The sequence below is a fragment of the Marmota flaviventris genome, chromosome 10, assembly GCF_047511675.1.
Source record: "Marmota flaviventris isolate mMarFla1 chromosome 10, mMarFla1.hap1, whole genome shotgun sequence".
NCBI lineage: Eukaryota > Metazoa > Chordata > Mammalia > Rodentia > Sciuridae > Marmota > Marmota flaviventris.
In genome coordinates, this window is record NC_092507.1 from 33,787,234 (window position 1) to 33,810,666 (window position 23,433).

Below are 23,433 nucleotides of genomic sequence, written 5' to 3' on the forward strand. Positions count from 1 at the left end.
CCACACAGGGGGTAAGTGGCAGAGGCAGGATTTGACATTAGTGCGACTCCAGAGCTGCCGTGAGACACTAGCGGGTAGGGGTGGGATCGAAATCCAATGGGCAGCAGGTGCTGGGTGCCACAGAGGCTGAGGAGCTGGGATAGCCTGGTCATGAGTTCAAGGACTGGTTTAGGTTAGACTAGGACTCAGACTGGCACAAAGGACTGTAAAATGAGATTGTGGTGCGGTGGTGACACAGGGAGAGCTGGGAGTCAGAAGGATGAGTAAGAGGCAGATATGGAGTAGAAATCTACCCTTTGGGTTTCTCTAGCTTTAGAGGCATCTCTTCATCTTTCTTTTGGACTGCTTTTCTCCTTCATCAAATGGTAACTTTATTTTTGTTGTTATTTTTGGTACAGAGGATTGAACTCTACCATTGAACTATACCCCACCCTTTTTTCTCCCACTTTTAAAAATTGGTACATTACCCACCCCTTTATTTTATTTTATTTTTTATTTTGAGACTGTTGCTAAGTTGTCAAGGCTGGCCTCGAACTTGCAATCCTCTTGCCTAAGCCTCTTGAGTCACTGGAATTACAGGTGTGCTCCAGTTTGTTTAGCATAATGAGGTAACTTTAAAATAATACCTGCCTGAGCTACCTAATGGGATGGTTGTAGGGTTCAAATGACATCATGCTGCTTTTCAAAGGGGTATTTGAGAGTGTGGACTGAGAACACTCACATGGCTTTGCTGGTCTAGGACCAGGCAACAGTGGAGTCAGACAGGCCCTGGACATGCAGACCCAGACATAGCCACTGCTGCTCAGATCCTTAACCTTTGAACGTCTGCCTCTCTATGTGAAAATAGGGATAATAATACCTACTGAGATAATATGTCAGCACATCGTAGGTGCTCAAGAAATGGAGTGGGGCACACTTGTAATCCCAGCGGCTCTGGAGGCTGAGGCAGGAGGATCACAAGTTCAAAGTCAGCTTCAGCAACTTAAGGAGGCCCTAAGCAACTTACCAGGACCCTGTCTCAAAATAAAAAGTAATAAAACATGTAAAAAGGGCTGGGAATGTGTAGCTCAGTGGTTAAGCGCCCCTGTATTCAATCCTTGGTACCAGAAAGGAAAAAAAAAAAAAAAAAAGGAGTTGCCTGTTCTCCCTCCTTGCTGAGTGAAGCCAGCCTGTGCAACTCTCTTAAAGGTCACTTCCAAGGGTCTCCAGAAGGGGGCAGCAGGGAGCCACTTCTCCAGGAAACAGTTGAGCCCGATATAATGCTCCCTAAGCAGGACTGGCACTGTGCCAGTTGGGGAGCTGGCCATCCAGAGGTACCCCAGCCAGATTTCTCTGAGAACTATTCCCCTCTGGTTTAATTGATAAAAATCTCCAGAGCTTTTCCCAGGGTGGCTCCTTCTGCCAGGCTGGGAGTCCCTGGTAAACAGCTCCTGAGAGGGGCACCACCGAAGCATCTGGTAGGGGGGCAGCAGGGTGTGTGTGGCTTTGTGCTTCTGGGAGCTTCCAGGAAGGCTCACCATCCTCAGTCTAGATCATGCTGCCCAGTCCACCCCATGCCTCAAATCTAGTAAAACACCTAATTGGGCAATTATTTGCAAAGTTGGGCTTGAGCTCAGGAAGGCAGTGTCTGTGTTTCTCATTCCCTGCCTGTCTCCTCTCCAAAATGACCATCCAGAGACTGAGTCCTCCTGCCCCTCAGTGAGAGGCAGTAGCTCTGCTCTCTGCAGAGTGAGTCCTGGGGGAGTGACCATGTCTTATCTGCCTGTGAGGGGTCTCTCCCCAGCACAGAACCTGCCACAGGGAAGCTGCTCCTTTGGGAACTGAGCCCTCAGGACCTGCTATGAATTCAAGCATCCCTCGGCCTCCTACATCTCACCTGTGGCTCTCCATCACAAAACAGAGGAAGCTTCAAGCCTTTAATCTGGCATCAAGCCTTGTACTATATAGTTGCCTACTGGCCTCATTATTCACCAACCCACCTGCCCCCAGCCCCAAATCCTGTTCACCTTCTCCTGTCCTCTGCTCATCTGCTTGTCTCTCCTGATCCTTCTTCCTCACTCCCTTCATTTTCTGTGCAGCTCTAACTACCTCCTCTTGCCCCACCCCCCACTTTTTGTTTTAATGATACTGGGGATTGAACTCAGGGGCACTCTTCCCCTGAGCTACATCCCCAGCCCCTTTTTTATTCTGAAAGAAGTTCTGCTAAATTGCCAAGGCTGAACTCAAAACTTAGGATCTTCCTGCCTCAGCCTCCTGAATTGCGGGGATTACAGGAGTTACACCACTGTGCCCTTCTCCCTTGTCCCTTTGAATGAACCACTACCCCCTTGGTGATTCTCCACATCCCTATGCATACCCGTACCAAGGCACCTGCCCCTAAATGATCAGAAATCTGTCTTCCCATTGGATTGTGAAATCCTTAGGGCAGTGATTCTGGGTAGAGAAGAGGTCTGTGGAATGAATGAATGAGGTCTGCTTATTTGCTCCCAAAGCCCTCTGCCCAGAGGCTCCCCAACAGGACATGAGGAATTCCCTCCAGAATGTCCTGCTGTGCCCTCCAGAACACCTCCAGCAGCAGCTTCCCGTCTCGTGGCTCTGAGACTCCAGTCTCTTGTTACCTCTGAACAGAGTGTGTCAGGCTGTCTTCATCCTAGCACCTGGCTTAGCAAACTTCCAAGGCTCCTCTTGTTCTGCAGCATTAAGTCTAAACCCAGTTCTCATTAGTTCTCTATGAAGGCCACCTCAAGGCCCATGAGTCCCTCACACCTGTTAGTCTCATTAGAGTAGGCTCCCTCAGCCTTAGGACCAGTCTCTGCTTATCTGAGACCCAGGGCCTTTGCTCATGCTGTTCTCACCAGCCTGTCATCCCCCTTTGCCCCAATTCTCTGATTGCTTGCTGGATTTCTGGAGCCCCCTCTCACTGCTACTCTTTAAGGATTCCCCAAATCAATGTCCTGTCTTCTGTGCTCTTTTCCAATGATTCTTCACCCTCCTCTGCCTCCCTCTGTACCTGTGGGAAGTCTGAACATGCCAGCATCCAACCTAGTCTGCACATGGTTGCCTGATGGGGAAAGGGAGGGCCGAGAGTTGCCACCAGGCTCCCCTGTCCCAGATCAAATGGTGCCCTCACCTCCAGTACTCCTCACTGGGGCTGGTCCTCTGCAGGGTGTGGTTGAGTGGGTGGGATAGGTTGCTGGGCAGGGCAGCAGGCCGGGAGCCATTGGTGAGGTTGGAGGTGTCCAGTACACCAGCACAGTCGGGCGTGTTCCAAGGGTTATTGCAGTAGGCCCAGGGCAGCACGTGTGTCATGGAGGAGAAGAAGTAGTAGAAGGCGATGCAGATGATCACATTGTAGTAGATGCCAATATACGTGGATACCACCATCATGCCATAGCCCACGCCTGGCGGGGAAGGGGCACTGGTCAGCACTGATCGGGGAGGAGCCTCACATGTCTAGTGGAAGGAGGTGAGGTTAACAATTTCTAAGGGCTTATGGGGCAGGCTTTGATGGAGGGTCACAGGAGGGACAGGTCAAGGCCTTTGTAGGGGCAAGTCAGGGAGGGAAGGAGTTTTGTGTATACACATGGCAGGAGAGGAGAGTGGAAGGCAAGTAAATATGGATCCCAGCATGCATCCATGGCCTTGGCCATTGATGTCGGGCTTCAGGTCAGCACCAAGGCTCCATGGGGGTTGGCAGTGTTTGTACAGATGGGTGAGTTGGCCTGGCCATCAGAGGCCTCTGTGAGTATGCGCATGCACACGCCCTTGCATGCATGATTGAGTGCCCCACCCAGGCTCACCTTTGAACATAGGGCTGATCCTCCATACCCCCAGGCAGCCCTGGCTTGCAAACTGGCCAAAGGAGAGCTCCATGAAGAAGAGAGGAATCCCGCAGAATATCAGCATGATGAAGTAGGGGAACATGAAGGCGCCTGGCAGGCAGGGAGAGGTCTGGCTCAGGGTGGGCTCCGAGGATCCCACCCTGAGCTTCCTCCACGGAACCCAACAGCAAAACCTTTGTGATTGGGTAAGAATGGAGTACTAGTGTGCCAGGAATTAAGCAGGAGCCCAGGTCTGGCACCCTACCCCAAGTCTGTCTTTGAACTTGACAAAGCCTCCCAGGAAATCTGCTCTGAGCAGAATCCAGCTCCAGAGCTGCCATGTTTGGATGGGATTTGATGGTTTAACCAATTGATTTCACAAACATAAGCCACTTTGATCCTCAAATGTCTCTGGATCATTTGGGAGGGCTGTTAAAACACAGAGGAAAAAGACAGGGAACCCTGGGAAATAGGGGTACTTTTCTCCACTTCTCATCTCTAGGGAGCAGGCCAGTAGGGCCAGGCCCAAACAGCAGACTTCCAGGGTCTGAGGGTGGTCTGCGCCTTAGGCAAAGGGTGCCTAAGCTAGGGATGGGGGCGAAGAAGACCAGGGCTGGAGGCTAGCCTCTGTCTACAGTAGGGTCTGTGCCAGGACAAGGGTGGCCCAGGCCCTGATGGGTGGGCTCTATCCAAGTGGGTGGTCCTTGCCCTGTGCCCGCTGGGTACCTCCCCCGTTGCGATAGCAGAGGTATGGGAAGCGCCAGACATTGCCCAGGCCCACGGCATAGCCCACGCTCGTCAGTACAAACTCGATCTGGTTGCCCCAGTTTCCCCGTGTGAGGTTCGGGTCCCTCTTGGTGGCCTCGCTGGGCACAGCACCATTCTGTGGGGACAGGAGAGAAGCTACCATCAGCAAGCCATTTGTGCTCTGTGCCTGACCCTCTGAGCATCCCCCAGTGGGGAAACTATGGACCCTCCAAGTCCCCACTTCTGGGGTTTCCCCTCTGCTGGCAGGAGCCACAGGCAAGCCTGGCAGAGGAGGGGAGAAGGGAGGAGTGGCTTGGCTGCCAGCGGGTGCCAAGCAGAGCTTCCTTCTCTGGCCCTCAGCACCTGGGTCCAGGTGCACCGGGTCACCTGAGGAACTGCTGCCAACACCTGGAGGAGGGATACTGAGGAGGGAGGTAGAGCCAAGAGCCCACTAGCCCCTCTAAAACCTCCCCTCACTCCTCAGGGTAAGGATCTGGGAGCAGCTGAGCCTCATACCAAGCAGCCAAGTCAGGCTGGGCACAAAGGGGCCTGTGTCCAGACAGCACCCCCCACCCGCCGCCTACCACATCGCCAGGCTGAGCACGCTGCCCATGGGCAGGCGGCGGCTAGACCCCTCCCCCAGCTGGAGGCTTCTTCCTGGGGGCACCGGGTGGGCAGGGCTGTGGGGAAGGAGAGGAGCAGCTAAGCTGGGCCAGGCCTGGGGAGGGCATTGTGATACCCAGGGTGAGCCTCTATACTGCCCATGGCTGGGAAGGGGACCCTGGGGAAGCTGACCTGGGCCACGGCTGGGGGTTCTAGGCCATGAGTTGGGGAAGGAGACCAGACTTGTAGGCACCATGCCAGACTCTGAGGACAGACTCTGCTAGGGGAAACAGAGGGAGTGGTTCCAGAAAAGGATACAGGGAGAATGGTCTCTGAACTGACAGGGTTGCCTGCAGAGGATGGAGCCACAGGTCAAAGGTCGGGAGGGGCTGACGGGAATGTGTCCCAGGGAAGAATTCTAGGCCTGCTGGGAGCTCCTGGGCTAGGCTCCATGGCCCAGAGCCCCATGTGGAGCCCCAACTCCAGAGCTGGAGCTGGCTCTGCTTGTCCCTTAGTGTGAATGTGTCCCTTCCCTAGGCCACACCCTTCCATCCCCCTCCCACAGGCAGTAAGACAGGAATCAAGGTACCCTAAGCCTGAGCCTGAGAAGGGCCTGAAAGTTTCACTAAGGAGAATAGGGACCCTGAGAGTTACCAGCAAAGGATCATACACAGATTTCCATAAACAGCCTCACAGAGATGGGTTATGCCCCTGAGAGGAAGGGATAAAAGAGCCCCTGGAGGATACCTGGATCAGGGAAGAAGCAACATGGCCTCTGAGAAGCAGCAGTGTAACGCTGACCCTCAGCTTGAAAGAGACATCTTCAAGGACAGCAGTCACTCTGGCCTATAATAAGCAAGGTGGCTTGGTACTTTAGAATGCTGTTGGACCCTGACACTGAAAGTCGAACACGAATGGCCTCGCTGGGCCCCCAGTAAAGGTCCATTTGGGAATACAGACACAGCTGGCACCAATGCCTGGCAGATGGGCACCACAGCACAGATACTTTTGTGGGGGATCACCCTGAGCACCCAATCCAGCACTGCCCACCCCAGGCAAGCTGCCCCTCATACTCTTTGCTGATGTTGGCGTGTACAACACCCAAAACTGGGGGAGTCTCCTTCAAGGAGCACCTAGGGCAAATCAGCAGGCTGATCATTCCCTGATTCATTCATGCAGAGTCAGAGATTCACAGACCCCTCACACGTGCCTGGCGGTAGCCATTCAGCCGGGAACAAAGCAGAGAGCCCCTGCCTATTCAGAATTAGAAGTTTAGCAGGGAGCAAGCCATCAATGAAGCACACACATGATTTTATATGTGATTTCAATGTAACCATAAAAGAGACTTTCTCAAAGTCACAAAAGTATAGAAGGACAGAAAGAGAGGACAGAGGGAGGTCAAGGAAGGTTTCCTTGGTGAATGGGCTTGGAGATGCACTCCATTCTGGGAGAAGCTAAGATTCAGAGAATGGCCTCTGTGACCACAGTGACCTACAGAATCCTGCCTGCATAGGTCACCACCTCCTAGACCTCCTCTGGGGCAGGTATAGCAATACTGTGAGGTCAGCGGGCCTTTTTGGGAGGGTGTAAGTTCTGCTTGGGATGGTTTATTCATTCCCAAACAAATATCAGCCAAATAGGGCTCCTATATGTTGGCTCAACAATAACACTTTTATTCTGTCTCAGCCTTGTTTACTTAGGGGCACAATGTGAGATTGTGGCAGCCTCAGAGTCTGTGGGTGGGGTCACAGGCAGCAGGAACATCTGTAAAAGGGACAACCAAGGGTCCAGGATGGCCCCATGGGCACAGCAAGAGCAAGGGCCCTGAAAGAGACCCAACTCTGCAAGGCCCAATAGCTTGAGGGACAGACTCCTGGCCCCCGACAAAGTTTAGCAGGACCAGACTTGAATCTTTGCTCTTTCCCTGACATGGAGGGGGCTGAGGAGGGTGGTGATGCCCCCAGCCACGTGCCACAGGCAGCCGCCAGCCCTAGCCCTCAAGAGCCAGCCACTGCTCTGCTAATGAGCTGCACACCACTGAGCCATGCGCTAACCAGTTCAGCCGTGCGCACTCCAAGGCGGGAGGCCTGCACCCCCAGGACAGGGGCTGGAATGGGGTTGGCAACTGGGCTCTGGCAGGAAGTTCCTGACGACACTGGAGGTCTGCTGCATGCAGAGGTTCTCTGAAGAAGAGGCGCACATCTTCTCCTGCCAGTCCCCGAATCTCTGCACAAAGGGTTCCTGACTTAGGGAACCTCGCCCAGCTGACTGCAGGAACCTCATCCACTGTGGGCTCCTGGCTTCAATTTCAATGCAATCTAGATTCAGACTTGGTGGGGGGGAGGGGAGGTCTTAGCTCTCAGCAGAGGACAGACCAAGTCCACTCTTCTCCCAGCACACCAGAGGGAAGGATCTCCAAAGCACTCCCGTTCTGTAGGGGCTTTTTGAGTGTTCAGTCCCCTTCCTGGTCCTCTGGGGACCTCCCCCATGTCCTTCCTCCCCAGGCAGCAAAGCCATTTCCAGTTCTGTTTGGCTTTTTCCCTCCTTTCATCATCTTTTCTAATATAAGATGCTCGTTTTTCTTGGCCAGTGACAAGCATCTCACTGATATTAAGGGTCCCTGCAGTGGGAGTTGGCTCTGAAATGCCCACGAAAGAACCCCTCATGCTCACAGTTTAGTTCAGACTGGTTGCCCACCTGCCTAAGCCAGCCGCCCCACAGATGGGCTGAGCTCCAGGCTTCCCCTGCCCACCATGGGTCACCATTTGCCCCTTGCTGCCCTCCCTCCCTCACCTCCTCACACCTTAGTGGGGAATGGAACCACAGTGGCAGATTCCCCTCTGGGTTGACCTGCTCCACAGGCTCCCCGGACAGCCACAACCCACCCTGTCTGGCTCTGTCATCCTTTTGGGCAGCTCTGAGAGGCCATGCTAGGAAAAAAAAGCAGGCCCACTCACAGGCGCAGGCCCACTCACAGGCTCAGGCCCTGGGGTACTACCCTGCCCTGTACCCAGGCTCTCCCAGGCTAGGCAGAATAAAGGCCTGGAGCATTCCTTCCACAGCTGAGTGGGAAAAGCTGGCACATGTACGTACACATGCATACACACACACACACACACACACACACACTCTCGCGCGCGCGCGCGCACGCGCATACACACACATGCCCCTCTGATTATGATGTTCCCTTACCCTCAAGACAGGCCATGGTCTCAAGTGTCCATCTCTGCACCAGGACTGTGATCTTACTTGGGTTAACAAGCACCCCCCCACCCCCAGTCCCTGACCAGCTGGCTGAGCCACACTGAGCCGAGTCACTTACATAAGTCCTTTACATAGCCCTCTGCCTGGCTTATTTGCTGCCCTGGATGAACTAGAATTAAGGCTGTTCAGTTCCTAGGGCAGAATCTGGATCTCCTGCTCTGCCCTGGGCTTGGCTGGGACAGTGCAGGGAGTTAGAACCCAGGTGCTGCCAGTGTTGCTGTTGCTCAGTGGCCCACGCCTGTAATCCCAGCACCTCAGGAGGCTGAGACGAGAATCACAAGTTCAAAGCCAGATTTAGCAATGAAAGACACTAAGCAACTCACTGAGACCCTGTCTCTAATAAAATACAAAATAGGGCTGGGGATGTGGCTCAGTGGTTGAGTGTCCCCAAGTTCAATACCCCCGCCGTGCCAAAAAAAGAACCCAGGTGTTCCATAACCTGCTCCTCTAGTAGCCAGGAGCAAGTCACTTCTACTTTCAGTATCTCAGCATCCCTATCTAACCAGGGGATTGGTTAGGTGCCTGCTAGAGACCTGAGAGACGCAAGGCAGTCTCCATAGGCCTCCCAGGATTCTGTGGCTCCACCTCACCTGCAATTTGGCTATTTCTGACTTTTCCCCTGCATTTTCTGTTAGTTTCTACTAGCTTTCTAGATTACTTAAAAAAATGTTTTGTCTTTTTTTTTTTTCTTTCCCTGTTTATAAAAGAACAAGCTTCCCAGTGACTTGGGAGGGTAAGACAGGAGGATCACAAGTTCAAGGCCAGCCTCAGCAATCAAGCGAGGCCCTAAACAACTCAGCAAGATCCTGTCTCTAAATAAAATACAAAATGGGCTGGGGATGTGGCTCAGTGGTAAAGCACTCCTCTGGTACAAAAAAAAAAAAAGTACAACAAGCTTATCACAAAGATTTGGAAAGTTCAAAAGCATAACGAGGAAAACAGTGGCCAGGCCCCCAGTGGTAACCATGACCAACATGAGGAAGGATGCCCTCCTTTCTTCCACATGCGACATGGAGGCCCAACCTTCTGTCCTGCATGATGATTACTCTGGCTGGGGACTCCCACCCTCCTCCATCCCGTGGATATTTCTGTGAATTGTGAACTCCCTCCTCCTGATTTGGGTGGACACAGAGGAATCCTGGAGCTGCCCTAGTGGGGCAGCCCCATGGGGACCCAGCAGGCTTCTTGTTTAGGACTCTCTAGCCCGGGTTGCTCATGGGATGAAACCCCATCCAAGACAAACTTTATGAAGGAGAACGGGCAAGACCTCACATCCCAGACTGACTCTGAGCCAAATCAGATCACTGGCAACTTTCTCTGAGCCCCAGTGGGGAATTTGAGCAGAGCAGTCATTACAGTAAATTGTGCTGCCTCAGAAGACCTCGTGACCGCCCCCTCGGCACCACTTGGGTCTTGTTCCCCCAAGTTCTCTCCCATCAGGCCAGGAGCCAGGACGGCCCTTAGGCAGTACCTGCCATGCAATGACAGAGAGTTCTGTCCTCCACCTGCATGACACTGATTGGGACCAGAGAGAGATTCAGCCTGGCCTCAGTCACCTGGATGTGAGACCGTCAGGGGCTGGGGGTGGAGAAGAAGGACCAGAGGAACATCTACCCCAGGGTTCTGAGTGCTTCCTGCCTGGAGGAAAACTTAGAGCAACTCTGGGTCCCTCCAGGCTCCAGGTGCCTGCAGAGTCCTGTCTTCCTGTGGCAGGTAAGAGAGGCAAAGATATGCCTTTGGCTGTTTTGTCACAGAGCCCTGATTGGCAGAGAGTGACCTGCCAATTTTGCAAGCAGCAGACAGAAGATTGGCATCCAGGCATGCCAGGCTCCACTCCAGCCTTGGGGAGAGTGATGGAGGATACTGGGTGGGCCCTGGGCCCTGCCCACGCCCTCACCTTTCTTTCTGAAGAAGCCCAGTAGCTTTGGGAGACTGGGAGGGACTGCCCTGCCCTGCACTGAGGTAGCTGTGGGCGGCCGATGCCCTCGTTGGTTGGCAGCAAGCTGGCACTCTGGGAAGTGGCTTTGGTTCTTGACCCTAGCAGTACTGAGGTTCGGGGGCAGCTCTGCACAATGCTTCTCCCAAACCCAACCCACATTGCCTCAGAGGACATTCCTTCTCTTGCCTTTGGAAGGTCAAGTCAGGATGTCCCACAGAAGAGAAGGATGGCTTTCCCAGTCCCCTCACCCTTACCGCCATCAGCTTCCTTCTGCCCATCCCCAACTTCCAGGAACAAGGACACACCAGCTCCCACCCACTGTGGGCACTTGCCCTAGACACTGGCAAACGTTCCATGGGGTCCCTCTCCTCCTGGCTGAGACTCTTGCCCATCCCCTTCCCCCAGCCCTCACCACTGAGCCCATGTACCACATTCCCCTGCTCCCTCACCCACTCTCCCCATAGGAGTAACTGCCGTGGCACAGACAATGAGGCTGTATTGATTAGTACAATTCCTGGGCACCTCCGGCCCGTCTCCCCGGGAGCTAGGACAATGCAGCTTTGATACTCGGAGCAGATTCTCAGCAGGTCCTTGGGCTGGGGGAGCCCTCACACCCCCTCTTGCCTCCCCCTTGTCCCCACCATACAGCTAACTCTTCTTGCACTCCTTTGCACAGTTGCAACTTTCTGGGTCACTTTTGCTGGTGTCTGTCTCACTCACTGGCTGTGCCAGCCCCTCCCTGGCATAGACCACTCAGCCCCTCTCCCTACCACCAGCCCAGCCTCCAAGCCTGCCTGGCACCAGGGAGGGGACTCGACCTTCTGGAAGGTGATGACTGACCTGTTCTGGGGAAGAGGGGGCCACAGGTCCATGTGCCGCAGCCATCCCAGGGCGAGCGCTTGGAGCGCTCGTGTCTCCACCGCTCATTCACACCTCTGCCAGCTCCAGCGCGACACTGACGCATCCCCTGCCTCTCCCACTGCCAGGCTGGGCAGCGTCAATTACTTTCACCTCATCTCCTCCCGAAGCTCTGCCTACCCCCTTCCCCGGCCCTCCCCCTCCAGCCAGTCCCCACGCCGCCAGGCGCGGGTGCTAGAGAAGGAGGCGTGGGGTTTGTTGTGTTTTCCCCTTGTTCCAAGCAAGTTACTAGAACAAAACACACAGACACTCACTCTAACCACAGAGTGGGGCAGGGCAGGCGCAGGAGAGGGTGACAGGATGGCTTATTCTCTTCTCAGAGCTGGCCTTGGGGCCCAGAGGTTCAGTGAACCCACAGGCACTGGTGGGCTCCTGGCAGGTTGGTGGGTGCTGATGAGCGATAGGCATTGGAGATGGTGCCAGGGCAGGATGATGCCGGGCATGGTCCACAGAACACCACTTGAGCACCTCAGACTCCTTAGAGTGGTACAGACTGGGAGATTTGGGTCCTATAGCTGTACTTGTCCCCCAGGAGTTGGGGAACCCCCTTAACCAGCCTAGGCAACTTGGTGTCCTCAGAGGAAAATATGACTGACCATGCAACAAAACTCTAACCTAGTGACCTATGCCATCACCTGTCCAAAGAAAGATGGCATTAGTCAAGACAGTGGTCACCAGAGTGTGACCTGTAGGGATTTGTACTGTATTGCCCAGAACCCGAGGGGCATATTTGGGAGTTTGTGCTGCCTGTGCTGCATGATCCTGGCAGTGACTCCATGAGTATGGTGGGATGTCACTCAGACCCATCCAATTCTTCTCTGAGGTCACACTCACTGGTCAGTCCCTAGCTGGTGCCCAGACACAAGCCAGAGGCTAGGAAGGTGGCCATCAGTGTTCTGAGAAAGTATAAGTCCCTCTGGAGATTGATGATGCCCAAAAGCCTGATATATAGCAGGATCTTTGCAATATCTATCACACGGAGGCATGCATGAATCCCGGTGTAAGGACACTTTCCTGTGAGTGGTAAGTAAGACCCCGTGGGGAACATGGGAAATATTGTCTAGGGAGAAATGACATTTTGAAAAATGGCACAGGCTTTGTACTCAGACAAGCCTCAGCTCTGCCAGTCTCTCACTGTATATAACCACAGGCAAATTACTTAACATGTCTAGTCTCAGTTTCTGCATCTCTAAAATGGGGATAATGTCTGCCAATCATTGAATCTAGTGAGCAATAGTAATAATAGTAATAGATAATATATATTAAGGGCTTACTATGAGTCAGGCTCTGCCTTAAACACTTTACATATACTAATACACTTAGTCCTCCCAACAGCCTCAGGTGGGAGGCACCTTAGTCTCTCCATTGGAGGGAGGAAGGTGGGGAAGGCCCTGGCAATTCTAAGCATGGCCTCAGACCGCATCGACTGAGCTGCTCACTAGGCCAGCCTCATGCAGTCAGGTCCCAGACACACTCCCCTGACTTCCTGCAGGCACAGACTGAGGGCCAAGGCCCTTGGCTTCAGGAAGACCCAGTCACCCATGATGCCCAAATGCTCACTTCCACCCAGGGTGGGCTCTGGGCTCTGGCTGCCTTGGCCTGGGCTGGGTGCCCAGAACAGGCAGGCCTGGCTGGATGGCTTTCCCTGGCTCTGGCCATGGGGACAGGAGGCAGCGGCCCAGCTGGGCCCTGGCCGTAATGAGGCCTCATTAGTGGGATCCAGCTGCTCCAGCCCCACTTAGGGAGGCTGACTCCCCCAGCCCCTGCCTCTGACTTTTCTTAATAAGAGTGGGCATGCCTCCAGAGGGGCAAGGAGTCTAGGGGCTTTATTGTCCCCTGTGACTCTGGAGGGAAAGGCCCGCTGAGCTAGGACTAAGGAGTGCTCGGAATGGGGGGGCAGGCTGGGGAAGTGAGGCTGTGTAGCTGAGTAGATGGGCCAGAAGGAAGGCGGGAGGGGAGGGAGGGTAAGGTCCTAGCGCCATGAAGCCCGGGGAAGGCAGGGCCTGTTCCTCTGAATCTAGATATTCCACTGCACTGGAAAGGTGTATCTGCTCATCTAGGTTCAGCAGAAGACCATTGCTCAGGCTGTCCTAGTCGGGACAGCAGCTCCTTATATAGACCTCATAGGGAGATATGAGAGTGCCCACTACATGCCAGTCCCTGAGCAAGAAGAGCACCTAATGCACGCTAGGACCTGCATGAGCAGAGAACCCACTGTGTGCCAAGTCCATTGCTGGAAGAATACACATCATGTGGCATGTATGTGCCAGGACAGTGCCCATGTGTGCCAGGTCTAATGCTGAGAGAGCTCTCACTATGTGTCTACTCCATGCCAAGTGAACCCCTGTGCTATGTCCTACGCTAGATGAGTGCCCTGTGTATGCCAATTTCCATGCCAGGAGAGGACCCAATGTACGCCCATCCTGAGCTGGGGGAGCACCTGCTGTGCACCTGGCACTGTGCTAGATGAGTGCCCACTGGGTGGCAGACTCTATACTAAGGAAGTTCCCAAGGTGTGCCAAGTCGGTACTAATTGAACATGTGCCACATGCCAAGACTTGTGCTAAGTGAGTGCCCAGGGGTAACAGGCCCTCTACAAAGAGTGCCCAATGTGTGCCAAGCTCTGTGCTCAGTGACTTCACAATGTGTGCCAAGCCTATACTCGTTGAGCACTTGCTGCATGCCAAGACTGGACTGGGTGAGCACCCACTGTGTGCCAGGCCCTGTGATGGATGGTGCAGATAAGAGGTACAGAAACCCTCATGTGAAAGCATAAGAGAACAGGGCAGGGAGTGGCAGGCCCAATGGCCACAGAGCCTTCTGGGATTTATGTACTCTGGCACCCAGAGCCCTAGCGCCAGAGTGACTGTGCTCTTATTTATCATGAGGCTGCTGAGAGGCAAAGGTAAGTAATGTCTTCAGAGATATGGGCAGAAGCTAAGGCCCTGGCTGAGCCACTGGCTTCAGGAAGACCCAGTCACCCATGATGCTCATGGGCGTGAGGCTCACCACAGGCAAGGGGACTGAGATGGCCAGCTTGGCTTCAGATAGTGGGTTAAAACTGAACCAGTGGGGGATTGTCTCCTGCCCTGGGCTCCCCTCCTCCAGCTCCTGTCCTTTGAGACCCAGGCAGCTCTGCTGCCCTATACGTATTCAGAGGCCTTAGGTCTCCATGGAAGGTCCACTCCACCCATCCCCGGTGCCCCCAAGCATCCCAGCTGCTCCCAGGCTTGGAGGCACCCTGGCCAGCTGGGTTCTTGCACGGCCCTGTCCTAGGAGCTGCTGAGGCGTGAGGGAGGCAGCTGAGCTGGCCTGGCAGAGACCATCTGGGCTAGGAGTGGGGGAGAGACACGTGCAGCAAGCATGTGGGTCTGGGCACGTGCTGGGAAGTGACTTGCTCCTCCATGGGGCACCTGTTCCAGAGCCTGGCAGAAGCTCTAAGGAGTGTCTGTTCACATTGAGGAGACCTTATTGGCTCAGGTCCTCATACCTGAACCTGAAGTAAAAGGCAATAGAAGTGAGGTCCCCATGACAGGGGCTAGCTGCCCACTCCCTACATATCAGAGCACAAACAGGGTACTAGAAACCACAGAGAACTGGGAAGGTCCAAGTGCCATCAGTTTACATGCACACCCATCATTATCCTCTCTTCTGAGCTACCATGGACCATGGTATCCAAAGAGGGAGCATGTCAGAATGGAACTTCCTCAGTCACTTGCCCTTAGAAAGACATAAACACCTAATAAGTGCTGACTTAGCTCCTACATCAGTTAGCAGAGACGGGGCTTGGCAGGGGCCGACCTCAGAGGCTGTATCCTAGTGACAAGCACTGAATGGAGTGCTTCAGTTCTAAACTGGGACCCAAGAATAGCATAGTCCAAGGTCATCAGCAGAACTGAAAAAAGAGGCAGGAATAGAATCTCCAAGCAACCACTGGGGTTGCCCATGGGACAGATGCTATGAGCCTCAAACACAGCAGTGGGCAGAAGCCAAAGGGCAGAGGGCATAGAGAAAAGCAAGCCTTGGCTATCTTTAGGCACATCCTGGTGCTGGGAACAGTGGTCCCAAAGCAGCATTCTCTTCACAGACAGCCTGGCCAGTCTGGCCAGAGAATACGGTCCAGGAAGCCCAGCCAAGGCAGGGATTGTGGGACCTCGTAATTCATGCTCTCCATGCCGCCTATGGGTCCCCCATCTCTCCTGCCTGTCCACTCTAGTCCTTCCAGGGCCACTCTAGAGAAGAACACTCATGGAGTGCTCAGAAGGTTTCCTGGGTTGCACAGGGCTCAGAACCTCCATAGCAGGAAGGGGCAGAGCCACGACCCACTTTCTTCTTAGGCCCATGGCAATTCCAAACCTTCTTGGGGGAAACCAGGGACCTTGTCTGCATTCTAACACAGCATCCACTTCTAGCAAATGTTCAGGTCATAAGCCCTTCATCTGTGCCCATTTCTGAGGATCCAGGGTGGCTCAGGAACACCTTCAGATGCTCCAATCAGGAGCAGCTGTCTCAAAGCAGCTTTGAGGGGCTGGATGAGAGGGTGCATCCTGGAAGTTCAGGACAGGGCTGGAGCAAACCGCCCAGTCCCCTCCCTCAAATCATTCTCTGGACCAGGTAAGTACTTGAATCTCAGAAACATTGGTTGAGAGACAGGGTTAGTCTGGGGAAGGCTCAGCAGAGACCTCGGACCAATCAGTTTTCAGATGAATGAGAGAAGCAATGGAAGGCACCAGTGGGGAGAGAATTTCATGAGGGAGGGACTGTCCTCAATCATAGGCTTCCTCCCCTGACAGCTGCCCAGTGTGGCTTGTCCCTGGGGCAAGATCCCAAGAGAAAAATACAACCATGGCCTTCTGGATAGGAAGTGGCATCTTTTTTCTTGTTCCCCTTCTGGTGCCAACCTGCTCCATCCATCAATAAGTGTTGCTCCCTCTAAAACCTCACTGAGGCTCTTGTTTCTCGAAGGCCTCATCACCACCTCTCATGTGCTCTGAGACAGAGGGCAAAGGAAGGGCCATGGCTTGAGGAAGAGGAATAGGGAGATTTTCTTGGAGGCCTCAGGAGAGGAATCAAGGGAAACGTTTCTTTTTTTAACATTTTGGAGTAAGAAGGAACCAGAGAAGTAAAGAAAAAACAGAGAGGTGGTGAGGACCCCTTGGTCAACACATACTGAACATGTCCTGTGGCACAGCACTGGGTGGGTATGTAGGTGGCCTCCTGTCCTCCCAGCAGGCTGAGCTGTGTCCTCTTAAGAGCACCTCTTGTGACGTGGACAGGGGATGTGCCTCCTGCCTCTTGGCAGGCCCCTGCAGGGTCTGGGTCTGCAGTGGAACCTGTCCTGCTGTGGGCCTGGAGCCTGCTTCTGTCTAACATGCTGGGTGAGGGGCTGCCTGGCTGGGCCTGGGGCAGCCTGCACATGTGGGAACCTGCACATGCTGCCCCATGGAGGCTCCTGGGCCCTCTGGTCATGGAAAACAGCTGGAGGGAGGTTACGGGGCAGTGCATGTCACAGCCCTCCCACCCCCCAGAGTCCGACCCTTGTACTCACCAACATCCCTTTGGCACCTTTTCCTACCATGGTGGCAGTGGTTTGGGGTCTCTGAAGACCAGATCACTTACAAGTTCTGCTTCCAGCACCTTTTAGACCACGGACCTCAAGAGCTGTGGAGAAAGTAGAGAGTGAGGTGAGGCCCTGGCCGGGGCAGGCCACACATGGACCTTGGAACTCTCCAGGGTAGCAGAGAACCCCTCATCATCAACCGAGGCCCTATGTCGCTCCCACCCTGGCCCACCCCTCTGCCAGGTCGTTCCTCATCCTGCTGTCTTCTGGATGACTCTCAGGTCCAGCCCCTTCCCAGCTCTCCCTCCAACCCTTCCCCTAGATCTCTTATTCTCCAGGCTTCCTGTCCCAATGGGCAAAGGTCTATTTTTGACTTTCCAGATGCCCAATCCTATAAAAGATAAAAAACGAACACAAAACTGGGATGGGATCCAAGTCCTTCATCATCTGTGTGAATGGCCACAACCTTTCCAGGAGGGGAGTCAGCTCCGGCCAGCACTTGCTCCCCAACCTCAGCCCAGCTAAGGCAGATCTTCCCCACCCTGATGCCACTTGGCTTGGGCTCCAGGGTGACTGAGCTTGTTGCTGCGTAACTCATTTACTCTAGACACGCCAGACATACCAGGTGTAGTCATGTGCCTTTCTTTTGCTCTGGCTGTGCCCAATTTTACAACACCTTCCCTCAGGTGCAATTCTGCAAGTCCTTTAGGTCTGGGCTTAAATATCACCTCCTCTCCATAGCCCTTCTGGACACTTCCTCCACCAGCATGAACAAACTGCTTCCTCCTTTCTGTTTTGTGCAGGTTTCTACTAGTGCTCTTATCATCTCATATTACACTTATTTGCTTTTAAGTCAATCAAGCACAAGTAGGTGAGTCCCTGAGGCCTTGTAACTGGGCTTCCTTCACCCCACTGTTCCCAGCACCTAGCACAGTGCTAAGCTAGTAAGAAGTATTGGTTGAGCTGAAATGAAGGGTAATGGACGGGGCCAAGGCACGTGAATGTGGCCCAGGTCAGCCTGGGATCTTATAGGAAGCACCTACAAGGCCATGTGGGAAGGTGAGCTGGCGAGGGTGGCAGACATGCGGAAGGAGCCAACCACATGGCAATGATCGTGCAATTTATGTTGAATGTGAGATGTGGAGAGAAAAGAATCAACCTTCAGAGAGACTTAAAGAACTCCCGTGGGTCAGATGGGTGAGGAGACACCCTCCACAGGGCCAAGGAAGATTTGGCTCTGTCTCTGAGCCCTTCCCTTCCTTCTCAAGGGGCAGACTCCACTCTAAAGGCTATTCCAGGTCACTGTGTCTCACCTGTCAAGGGCCACCTCTCACCCACAGGAAGTCATTAAAAGGCTGTGGGAGAGGTAAGGACCTTTTTGCCTATGCAAATCTGGTCTTGACTTCCTTATGCCATTTGCCCTGGCCATTTGGTCTCATGCAGGGCCTTCTCCTTAGGGCAGTTTCTCTAGTCACTGGCCCAGGCTGGCTTCTGCCTCTCAAAATGTCTCCTAAAGAGGCCCAGCTCATGGCTTTTGTATTCTGGAGGCAGTTAGGAATAGAGAGGGCTGTGTCCTTCATAAGGGGATACACCCTTGTCTTCCTCAACCACTGTACCCCTGAACCCACTTTCTTGCTGTAAACTCTGGCTAGATTTGACTTCCCTAAAGCTATTCCCCTTCAGGCAAGGAGTAATAATGACAATGGTGATAGTAATAGTAATGATAGCAGATGGCATTACTATAGGCCTCATGGGTCAGGTGAGTGACCAAGAACACTCTGTTGTGGGACTTCAACCACAGTGTTCTCATTCAGGTTACCCCAGAGACTGACGTGGAGAGATTACAGGCCTGGCCTACAGTGGGGGGCTGATTGAGCTTTTCAGACCTGACATCTGGAGTTAGGGGTGTTGCTCAGTGGCAGAACACTTGCCTAGCTTGTGTGAGAGTCTGGGTTCTATTCCCAGTAATGCAAAAGCAATTAAAGAACATCTCTGACTGGGGGACCAGCCACACCCAAAATCTAGGACCTGGTAGGTCTGGGCTGGATTCTGGCTCTGCCAGTCACTAGGTACATGATTCCAAGTGTTGCTTAATCTCGTTTTTTGTTTTTGTATTGGGGATTGAACCCAGGAGTGCTCTATCACTGAGCTACATCCCCAGCCAATAGTTGTAGTTGGATACAATACCTTTATTTTATTTATATATTTTTATGTGGTGCTAAGGATTGAACCCACTGCCTTGCACGTGCTAGGAGAGCTCTTCACCACTGAGCCACAATCCCAGCACCCCCATCCCTTTTTATCTTTGATTTTGAGACAGGGTCTTGCTAAATCGCTGAGGCTGATCTTAAACTTGTGTTCCTCCTGCCTCAATCTCCTGAATTGCTGGGATTACAGGAGTGCACTGCTCCCGGTCTGTTTAACCTCTTTGAGCCTTAGTTTTCTCAGTCTTGGAAGTGGGGCTAATCATTTCACAAATTCTGAAGTTTCTGCCTCATTTTTGTTTCTACTACAAGGCCTCCACATTTTCTTCCCCTCCAATCTGTTAATCTCTCCAAGTCCCAAAGTTCTGGTTCCCTGTGATAGATCTCCATAGCCCACAGGATATGGCCTACATTGCTTAGCAGGCATTTAAGCCTGGTCACAACTAGATTCATTTATTCAACAAATACTAATTGCAGGTCTGCTCTGGGCCAGACCTTTGTTAGGTCAAGAATTCAAAGGTCTCTGCTCTCCTGCAGCTTACACTGGGTGAAAAGCTGAAAGAGTGCAACTGATGATTCAAACTAAATAATTACAGATTGAGATAAAGGGTGTGATGGAGAAAGATCCTTTTATGGATCTCTATAGCAGGTCTGAGAGTCAGAAAGGCTTCCCTGAGGAAGTGATGTTTAAGGGCCAGAAGGAGTTAATTAGGCAAAGGGGAGATAGAAAGGAAAATAAGGGAGGCAAATGGAGAAAATGAAAGTATATGGGAAGGCTCACTACCCCTAGGAGGGGCTCAGGTAGCCAGAGAAAGAGGTGAAGGTGGACAAAGAAACAGGGGGAGGCCTTTAGGGTCTGGAGTTTGGTCTTCATTATAATAGCAATGGTGGCTATTGAAGGCTTTTAAGTAGAGGATCAACTGGAGGGGAAAGGATTGCTGGAATGTGCAAAAAAAAAGCATCACCCTAGATATGGTGTGAAGAAGACTGGAAGTAGGCGAGAGTAGAACTCATTAGGAATGGGTCATGCCAGAGAGGAAGGGGCTAGAATCAGGCCAGTGATGACAGGAAAGGTGCACATATCTGAGAGAAATTTAGAGGATAACATGGTGGGACTTGGTGATGAATTACACTTCCAGGGGTAGTGAGAGACAAAGAGGGGTCTCTGGTTTCTGCTAGTGCAATGAGAGGAAGCTGGTGCCAGTCCCAAGCACAAGGATACTGGTGGTGTTGCAGATCTGGAGGGCAAGAGGATCAGCTGGGTTGGACAAGCTGGCTTTGAGCCGTTTGTGAGCCACCTAAGGCAGATGCTGAGAGGGCAGTCACAGTCCCCTCATTGCTGGCGTCTTTCCTCTCTTCCAAAAGGGAATGGAGCATTGACCAATTTGAAAGATCCCTCTAGACCAAGCCTTTGAGTCCTTGCTGGGAATGAAAGGTCTTTCCTGGCTTCAAGAACCTCACAGTTTAGTAGGAAGATACAGGAAGAAGCATAATCTTCATTCACTGGGATGGAGGTAGTGGAGGGGCAGTGGGAAGTGGGGAGTCTTAGTTCAGCCTGGGAGTCCAGGCCAGCTACCTGTGGCCATGTTTGCCATGAGGCATTCCCAGAAGGCTCCTGTCTCCACACCCTTGTTCAGGCAATGGCAGTGTCTCTGTCTCTCTGATACTGGGGATTTAATTTAGGGGTGCTCTACTACTGAACTACTCCCCTAACCCTTTTAATTTTTTATTTAGAGACAGAATCTTGTAAGTTGCTTAGGACCCCACTAAGTTACTAAGGCTGGCTTTGAATTTGTAACCCTCCTGCCTCAGCCTCCTGGAATTACAGGCAACTGCCACCACAACGGATGGTGAGAAATTTAGAGGATAACATGGTGGGACTTGGTGATGAATTACACTTCCAGGCCCCCTTTTAATTTTTTTTTTCCTTAATTTTGTGAAGGTATCTCACTAAGTTGCTGAGGCTGGCCTGGAATTTTCAATCCTCCTACTTCAGCCTTCTGAGTAGCTAGGATTGCAGGTGTGCATCACCACGAGCTCTTCTCACCATTTCACCTGTATATACTCTACCTATCTTCAAAACCGGATCCAATGCCATTGTCTTCATGAAGCCTTCCTCCGTCCTCCTAGTTACTGTCAATCTTTCTACCATACCCCCAAAACACTCCATGCACTCTGACTAGTATGCTGGTCACATGTAGCGTTGCAGCATGCTTCCCTGAGTCCAAGTCTGGCTACCCCACTAATTGGAGAGCTCTTCCAGGGCAGAGGTGTGGTTCTTCTGTGTCCTCAGAGCGGGTACAGCTGCAGTCTCCGCGTAGACAAGTAAGGGGGCGTTTTTCTGTGCGGTCCTTGGAAACGCTTGGGCATGCTCAGTGTTCCCCATTAGTTTCTAGAACCAGTCCCCTCACCCACTACTCTTCAACCTTCTGTTGCCTCACTTTGAGGGTTTTTTAACCTCTCAAGTTCTCTCTTTTCCCACTCCTTCCTCAACAGCCTTTATTTCCGAAGTGGTAGCAGACTGAAGCTTGCTTCAGCTAAGAAACAGACCAAGCTTTGTAAGGGAGCTGTCAGAGAGCGAGAGAGACGCGGCTCCTTTAAGAGTGATCAGAAGGGGGCGTGGCCTGCGGAGAGCAGGCCCGAAATGGGGGTGCGGCTCCTTTAAGTAGCGGCCGCCAACTACGCCTAGGCCAAGGGCCCGCGGGCAGGGGCGCGGTCATTTTCGGAGCTGCGACCCCGCCCCGGTCGCCCCAGTTCCGTTTTAATCGGGGTGCAAGGTGTGGAGGGGCGGGCGTTACATCAGCCACCACGTGTGGGCCTCTCAGCTGGCGCGGAGGAGGCGGCCCCGCCCCCGGCCCCTGCCGTGGAAAAGTACCGGGGTGCCGAGGTCCCCGCCCCCTGCCCCGCCCCCGGGCCGGCTCCGGCCCCTCCCGGCCCTCTGGGCAAGCCCCCTCCCGTCCGGCCCCGGCCTCGTCGCCTGCTCCCGCCCGGCAGTGGCCGCCCGGTGCTGGACGCCTGCTGGGGGTGGGCATCCCGGGCTGCTAGGCCCGTGACCTCACCTGTGGCCGCCCGGGCTCGCCCTAGGCGCGCTCGGAATGAGGGCTGCGGTGGGGAGGGCGCAGATTTTTTTTCCAAGATAGCAGCCCCCGAAGAACTCCCCGCCCGCAGTCCCTTCCCGAAGCCGCAGCCACAAAAAGAGCCCGGGGACAAAAAGAGCCCGAGGGCGCTGGGACCGTCCCTCCCAGCTTTTCAAGCCACGGGCGCGCGGGAACCCGCACCCGGCTGGCGAGTGGGCTGGCAGATAGGGAGGCCGGCCGGCTGGAGGGGCCAGATAGGCAGCCAGGCCGGCCGGCGGCGAAAAGAGATAAAGCAAGAGCCCGAATGCGGGGCGCAGATCTTGCTGGTGGGCTCCAGGCCCCCGGCGCAGACCCACTGGCGCCCCAGACGGACCGTGACACGCTCTGGTTCGGCGCTACCCGCACAGCCCGAAGCCAGCCGCCCCCGACCAAGCCGGCGTCTGCACACAGCGCCCCCTTTCCGAGAGTGCCCCCCCCCCCGGTTCCCGCCTGCTTCAGCGCCTAGGTGACAGCGGTGACACCCAGACGCGCGCACCTACCCCGACCTTTGCGGCGAGACAGACATCCTGGTGCGTGCACCACACTCTTACCCACAGATGCCCGCATGCATGCGCGATCACACACAACACACATACCACACGCACACGCTGGTCCCGGGGCTCAGCCCCGCAGAGCCACCAACCGCACAGACCACCGGCAGGACCGACCGAGGTGCGGGCCGCAGCACCCCTTCCCTCAGCCCCCTTACCATGCTGCAGCCCCCGGCCCAGGCGTGCTGGGTCCGCACCGCGGTGCGCCCAGGTGGCTTTCTTAAAGGGAAAGTTGCATCAGCCTCCCGAGGCTCTGTGCCGGCGCGAGTCCGCCCGCCCCGCCGCGCCGTTCGCAGCTCCTCCAGAGCTTGTTGTGTTTTGGTTTCGGGGAGGCGGGGGCTAAGAGTTTGGTGAAAGTTTGGAGAGTGGAGAAGGCTTGGGAGACCTAGCCAAGTCCCTCCCCTCCCTGAACAGCTCCCCTGGCCGCTCTCCCCCCTCCCCCGTCCCATCCCCTCCCGTTTGCCGACTTCTCAGGCTCCTCCTCCCAGGGAATAAAATTACAAGTCACTCCAGCTTTCAGATGATTGATCCCCACGAACCCCTGGGAGTGGGGCTCCGCAATGGAGACCCCCTTCTCCGCCCCTACCTCACTGCCCTTCAGCTGAGGCCCTTGGAGAAAGCAGATGTCGTCCCCTTCGGGTTAGGCTGGAATGAAGCCAAAAGGCCTGGGGCACTTTGGGGGACTGGGGCTGCAGTTAGCCCGCCAGGCC

At 54.0% G+C, this 23,433-nt stretch overlaps 1 protein-coding gene across 12 annotated transcripts in view; it reads right to left on the reverse strand.

Annotated features, from left to right (window-relative positions):
• Positions 1 to 23,065, reverse strand: part of Slc6a9 (solute carrier family 6 member 9) — a 39,690-nt gene extending 16,625 nt beyond the window's left edge. For 2 of the 12 annotated variants that reach the window (XM_027936890.2, XM_027936887.2), the window contains exons 1-6: positions 22,882 to 23,065; positions 16,841 to 16,953; positions 5,919 to 6,017; positions 4,548 to 4,704; positions 3,801 to 3,932; positions 3,131 to 3,401 (exon numbers count right to left, since the gene is read on the reverse strand). In XM_027936890.2, coding sequence (XP_027792691.2) covers positions 3,131 to 3,401; positions 3,801 to 3,932; positions 4,548 to 4,704; positions 5,919 to 6,017; positions 16,841 to 16,870 — 689 coding nt within the window. In that variant the 5' untranslated portion in view covers positions 16,871 to 16,953; positions 22,882 to 23,065. Of the gene's footprint in view, positions 1 to 3,130; positions 3,454 to 3,800; positions 3,933 to 4,547; positions 4,705 to 5,918; positions 6,018 to 16,840; positions 16,954 to 22,881 lie in introns of those variants that run through there. The other 10 variants (XM_027936886.2, XM_027936893.3, XM_027936894.3 and 7 more) reach the window with 9 other exon arrangements.
• Positions 23,066 to 23,433: the final 368 nt, after the last annotated feature.